Source organism: Nanorana parkeri, unplaced genomic scaffold, assembly GCF_000935625.1.
Source record: "Nanorana parkeri isolate BGI_ZX_2015 unplaced genomic scaffold, ASM93562v1 scaffold2599, whole genome shotgun sequence".
Classification (NCBI taxonomy): domain Eukaryota; kingdom Metazoa; phylum Chordata; class Amphibia; order Anura; family Dicroglossidae; genus Nanorana; species Nanorana parkeri.
In genome coordinates this window covers 23,493-30,408 of record NW_017308867.1, presented here as the reverse complement: position 1 = coordinate 30,408, position 6,916 = coordinate 23,493, and the positions used below count along the sequence as shown (strand labels likewise).

The 6,916-nt window shown below is 46.0% G+C and overlaps 1 protein-coding gene across 1 annotated transcript in view; it reads left to right on the top strand.

Moving 5' to 3' along the window:
• The window catches only part of PPIL3 (peptidylprolyl isomerase like 3), a 7,222-nt gene extending 5,643 nt beyond the window's left edge, over positions 1-1,579 (top strand). The window contains exons 4-6 of the mRNA XM_018573896.1: positions 403-470; positions 588-706; positions 1,349-1,579. Coding sequence (XP_018429398.1) covers positions 403-470; positions 588-706; positions 1,349-1,475 — 314 coding nt within the window. The 3' untranslated portion in view covers positions 1,476-1,579. The remainder of the gene's footprint in view (positions 1-402; positions 471-587; positions 707-1,348) is intronic.
• The last annotated feature ends 5,337 nt before the right edge of the window (positions 1,580-6,916 follow it).

Genomic DNA, 6,916 nt, shown 5'->3' with positions numbered 1-6,916 from the left:
TCTGAGGGAATATATGAGGATCTGAGTGTATACATGGGGGGAGGGGTATATATCAGGATCTGAGTGTTTATATTGGGGGGTCTGAGGGAATATATGGGGGTGTCTGAGGGTATATATGGGGGGGTCTGAGGGTATATATTGGCGTCTGAGGGTATATATTGGCGTCTGAGGGTATTTATGGGGGGTCTGAGGGTATATATGGGGGGTCTGAGGGTATATATTGGGGTCTGAGGGTATTATGGGGGGGTCTGAGGGTATATATGAGGGTATTGAAGTGATATATTGATACATTGCTCCTGGACAGTCCCGCGCACAGGTCGGGTTTTGAAGCCTCGATAGTCTCCCCGTCGTCTTCTATGGCCTCGGCTCCCACTAATGGCCTCTCATGGTTTCCTCCACCAGGGACGGGGAAGGGAGGTCAGAGCATCTGGGGACGGAATTTCGAGGATGAATTCAGTGAATACCTAAAGGTGAGTCTCACCCCAATGACAGGAGATCCGGGTCATGTGACCCTCAGATCACATGACACAACACAAAGACTCCTCCGCATTCACTCCTGTCTGATTGAACTCTCCCCTCCCCCATAGCACAGCGTGCGCGGCGTGGTCTCCATGGCCAATAGCGGCTCCAGCAACAACGGCTCGCAGTTCTTCATCACATACGGCAAGCAGCCTCACCTGGACATGAAGTACACCATCTTCGGGAAGTGAGTTATTGGGGACGTTTAGGTGACAACATTCAGGATATCCGACCTAGGGGGTCACCCCTCCCTCTAGTCTTATCACGATGAATGGGATGTTTTGTATTGCTGTGCCCCTCCCCCTTTATCTTCCAGTGCAGCCATTGGCCAATAACCTGGGCTCCAAACTGATCTATAGCTTGTTCAATCTGACCTCCGTCCTCCCCTTCAGTCCTCTATCTGACCTCCGTCCTCCCCTTCAGTCTTCTATCTGACCTCCGTCCTTCCCTTCAGTCTTCTATCTGACCTCCGTCCTCCCCTTCAGTCTCCTATCTGACCTCCGTCCCCCCCTTCAGTCTTCTATCTGACCTCCGTCCTCCCCTTCAGTCTTCTATCTGACCTCCGTCCTCCCCTTCAGTCTTCTATCTGACCTCCGTCCTCCCCTTCAGTCTTCTATCTGACCTTCCGTCCTCCCCTTCAGTCTTCTATCTGACCTCCGGTCCTCCCCTTCAGTCTTCTATCTGACCTCCGGTCCTCCCCTTCAGTCTTCTATCTGACCTCCGGTCCTCCCCTTCAGTCTTCTATCTGACCTCCGGTCCTCCCCTTCAGTCTTCTATCTGACCTCCATCCTCCCCTTCCGTCTTCTATCTGACTCCCGGTCTCTCGCAGGGTGATCGATGGATTGGACACTCTGGATGAGTTGGAGAAGCTTCCGGTCCACGAGAAGTCATTCCGCCCGCTGACGGAGGTTCGGATCAAAGACGTCACCATTCACGCCAACCCGTATGCCCTCTGACCTCTGTGTGGGCCGCCTGTGCTCATCTGTATCAGATGTTACATTGTGTAGCGACCTGCCTGGCGGAGAGGAGGGTGTACTGCGCTACTACCACTGTGTGTGATACATTGCAGTCGTGCTCCTTCTTTTTTTATATGAAAACTGTTTTGTCAAAAATAAAACTTTTTATCTACTTTGTGTCCGTTCCCGATACGTTTCATAGGGAGTGATTGTTCTTCATGAGACCTGTATTGTCCGGCCCCTCTTCCTGCGGACGGTATTCAGAGAAGCTTCCGGTATTTGGAGTAATTGGGCCCTTAGGGGGAGCACTGGGATCACAGGGTGCTCTGGGTTTACGTGGAGTAATTGGGCCCTTAGGGGGAGCACTGGGATCACCGGATGACACAGGGTCCTCTGGGTTTACGTGGAGTAATTGGGCCCTTAGGGGGAGCACTGGGATCACCGGATGACACAGGGTCCTCTGGGTTTACGTGGAGTAATTGGGCCCTTAGGGGGAGCACTGGGATCTCCGGATGACACAGGGTCCTCTGGAGTACACATAGAGTTACGTGGCCCTCGGAAGTACTGGGGTCACTTGGAGACACAGAGTATCTGGAGGGGGGTACAGGTAAGTACCCTCAACAGGGGAGCTCGGCTAAAATGTACCGACACATTGCTTGAACCCAGCCATACAATTTAAGGTGGTGCCAATCAGGAGCCCTGTCTGTCCTGTAAAACCCAGAAGTACCTTGGCCATGGTTTGGAGAGGAGACCCAGCGCCGGATCCCAGCACAACAAGGCACTGTGACACTTGTCATCCGGCAGGGGGAAGTTCCAGATGTGACAAAGACCTGAATCTGTTTTTGGTGTTTTTTTGTTTTGTTTTAATTTTCTTATTTTTAAATATAGTTTGTTTTTTCTTTTTCACTATTTATACAACACCGTTATTTTACAGATAGGGGGAGGAGTCAGTGCACTGAGGAGAAGAGGTCCCTGCAAAGTTCACATTGAGCTCTGTCAGCAGTGAGAGATACTAAAATATTGGAGTGAAAATGAGTCCAGAACTCCCCCTGCTGGCTGCATGTGGAAGCATAAAATCATCATCTGCGATCGTTCATATTTACCCAATACATGGCTAAAAGACTGCAGTGTTTTTTTAGTACTGATTATAATCCAATCTACAGCAAAGTTCAGTTCAGACCCCGAGAGAACAAAGGGGGCTCAGATTGGCCATGGTTTCCTGAAAGTGTTAGTTCCTTGGTTGCATCCAACTTCAGTACTTTGAGCTACTGATCCAGACAAGCATGTCACCAGTAAAGTCACAACTACCAACCTGCGTGCTGGTTTCGGGTCAGTGGCCCAGAAAGCATTGGAACCCGAAAATCGCATGACAACCAGCAAGCTAGCATTTCCAGGAGGTCAGCAGAGGTCGTGTTTCTTCCTTGACAGGTGTTCTTGAAAGAGTCGGGGGGCTGCAGTGAAAGTGGAAGGAGTAATAAAGAAGGACAGAGGAGGGTAGCGGAGGTCACTGGGAAATGTATACAATAATAACAATTGTCCCCCGTAAATATATACTATAATAACAATTGTCCCCCGTAAATGTATACAATAATAACAATTGTCCCCCGTAAATGTATACAATAATCACAATTGTCCCCCGTAAATGTATACAATAATCACAATTGTCCCCCGTCAATGTATACAATAATCACAATTGTCCCCCCGTAAATGTATACAATAATTGTGATTATTGTATACATTCACTCCGGTGTTTGTAAATAACTAGCGACACGTATAATAACAATTGTCCCCCGTAAATGTATACAATAATAACAATTGTCCCCCGTAAATGTATACAATAATCACAATTGTCCCCCGTAAATGTATACAATAATCACAATTGTCCCCCGTAAATGTATACAATAATCACAATTGTCCCCCCGTAAATGTATACAATAATTGTGATTATTGTATACATTCACTCCGGTGTTTGTAAATAACTAGCTTGCCTATCCCTGCGGATATTGGGAAAATGGGTGTGGTTACGGGGGTGTGGCCACTAAAGGGTGTGGCCACCGAGGGGTGTGGTCACTGAGGGGCGCTGTAAAACTTTCTCGCACAGGGCGCCTAAAGGCCTAAGGCCGGCCCTGGCCTGAACACACTCCATATCACCTGATAGTAAATATTGTGTGCCTTCCTTTGCAAACATAAGTAAAAATAATCCAAAACACAAGTAGTTCTTTAAGAGGAAAAACTTTTATTGTCTTGCCAAATATTCATGCGGACCCCAAACAATCACACATGATATGATGTCAGACACGTGCAGATCTGACTATTATGACATCATAATAGTCAACCATTTGGAGGGGGGTCCACATACCTATAGTTTATATGTCTATGTACACGTTTTACATTAGTTAAGAGGTCAGGGAAACTTCCACAAGTATAAGGTGACACCTAAAGTCTGTAGCGGAAAAAAACAACACCATTTGAGAGTTTTGGGTAGAGCCGGGCGCTGCTGGGGCCCTGGCTGGAATGTATTTGCTTTCTGGGAGCCAGTTAAGGAATAACTCCGCCGACCCCCAGCTTCACTGGGCTTCTGATAGGGAGAGGCTCACTGTAAATGGCCTCATCACACTCCATATCACCCTATAGTAAATATTGTGTGCCTTCCTTTGCAAACATAGGGAAAAAATTCAAAACACAAGTAGTTCTTTAAGAGGAAAAACTTTTATTGTCTTGCCAAATATTCATGCGGACCCCCAAACAATCACACATGATATGATGTCAGACACGTGCAGATCTGACTATTATGATTTCATATAAATGTAAGCGTTACATTGACTCTGATATACAATATATTGAAGCTTTATAATGAAAATGGCTAAAGTGGATTAAACTTTTCTAAGACCAGGATGTTGAAGACCACCTCTGGACAAAGTAACATTGGCCCTGACCTATATGTTAAATGTGATCACTATTTAGTATCTTTTCCTGAAGGTCTTGGGGGTATGTCAGTGGGGCTAGATGCCTGAAAATAAACAGATCAAGTTGGTCATACACCTGAAAGTTACCCTATTTATGCAGCTGTTATAAGAACATCTCTAGTAGATAGTATATGGGAGTAAGTCAGAGATGGTCTGAGAGTTTGTCTGGGGATCCTTCTGTAAATTATTGTCTTCATGTATCTGTCTATGGGGGACAATATTGCAGCTGGACTTGGGATGCCATTGTTCTCCTGTACGCTCGGGGTCAAGTCATTCAGTACAGACTCCCTCTGGAATAGAATTGAGGGTTGTTTGTCCTAAATATGAGGACTGAATAATACTTCAAATTCTCCTCTGATCTTACATGTAATCACATCACTCGGGCCCCCGGCAGTGCATGCTTTTTGTTTTCAATTCCCACCGCTGAGACCATGAATGAGGTTCTCCTGCACTGGGTATTGATCAATGTGGCTGTGGAGAAACCTAGTGGAAGGGAAGACATGAACTGCTAGAAGGCCTTGAGGAATAGAGTTACTCACCACCGTATTAGACAATAGTGGATACAGTGTAGGGAAGGCATACAACAGCCACAGTCTCCCCCAACTAGGAGGGTCAATATGGACAGTGTAAGATTCTACCTTTGTAGTAGAGATTAACAGAGATTAGAGTTTTTCTTTTCTATTGCCTCATGCACCTAATTTTTAGCATGTACATTGTAAATATAATTGAGGAGAAACGTCTTTCTCTCCACTCTCTCCCTCCTCGGATCCTGTTGGTGGGACATGTGAAAGGCGACATCTTGCAGAGCATTGTAGAGAAATGTCAGTATGTCAGTGTCCCTCCCCCGGGTCCTCTCATGATCTTCTGTGGTATAGTTCTCCAGTGATATGATCTGCTCGGCTCCCATGACTCTGAACTTGTCCTCAATGTCAGAAGTGGTTTGCCCTGCTTTGTTGGTGATGACTACAATGGGAGTAAAGCCTGAGAGATACGGAGAAGCAGGTAGAAGTTACAAAGGTACATTGGCAGGCAAAAAAAAACAAAACAAACAATGTCTTCAAAGTTCATCCACAACATTTAAAAACATCCTCAGAATGGGTGATGGGATTAGGTCTTTTGGAAACCATTGGAAAGATGCCAAACTGTGAACTCACCCCTCCTCCCACTAGCTGAGATGGATAGTGCTTGCATGTGCTCCACATACCATGGTTTGGGCCGATGCATGGTGGAGAAATGATAACTGCTGTCCACCGGCACTAGGGACATCCCCTTTTGATCCATAGATACAGTTACAATGAGCACCAGGATTTAATTAACATTATGAAAACCAATTTGCTCTTTTATGGAGAAACACAGAGGGGATCTATCAAAACTGGAGCAGACAAACCTGGTGCATGACAACCAATCAGCTTCTCTCTTTCATTTTCAAATCTTAACTGAGCAAACTGAAGACAGAAGCTGATTGGGTTGCCCTGGGCGACTGCTCCAGATTTTGTCTGCTCCAGTTTCGCACTAAAGCTTCATTAGGGGAGCTTTTAAATTAGAGCAAATGTTTTGGTGGAGATCTGCTCCCAGGCAGAAATACAGCAGATACGGCTAGATACGGCTAGATGGAATAGGTCACATAGGAGGTACTATGTCTCCCCCGGACCATAGGAGGTACTATGTCTCCCCGGACCATAGGAGGTACTATGTCTCCCCGGACCATAGGAGGTACTATGTCTCCCCGGACCATAGGAGGTACTATGTCTCCCCGGACCATAGGAGGTACTATGTCTCCCCGGACCATAGGAGGTACTATATCTCCCCGGACCGTAGGAGGTACTATGTCTCCCCGGACCATGGGAGGACGATATACCAGGGTAAGGAGGGAGGCCCACACAGTCTATCTTTTGTATAGATGTTGGTTTTGTTAGATTTCAGGGGGAAGAGGCTAAAAACCACACGTTGTGCGTGGCCCGTAGGTGGAGTTACTATATGGACTTGTGCATCCTAAAGATCAGACTGAAGACAGTTCACCCTTCCCATAGTGATTTCTGTATTTCCATCCCTGTGAATGTTATTTTCAGCTCTTGTCACCCTTTATTACTGAAAATAATATTATATATGGCAGATAAGGATTTGTATAGTTTGGTGAAATGATGCTTTAGTCATTTACATATTAGACCCAGCTGCCGGGATTAAATCTCACCTGTCATTAGTCTGGCGTCCCTCAGAAAAGATTGGATTTCCTCTTGCTCATGGGGAAGAGCGAGTGTATGCTTAGCACTGTAAATAAAATGAGAAAACAAATATATAAATACTTCAGAATATCCAACACATGGGCAGATGTTTAAATGATGACTGTATCTGCCATATTGGCATATGTAGGTCACTGGCTCGGACGGCAAGGTGGTGGAAGAAAGGGGGGAAGCAGCACAGAGCCTAAAAATTAGCAAAACGTTTTAATCAGAGAGCGGGAGACACAACCTAAGG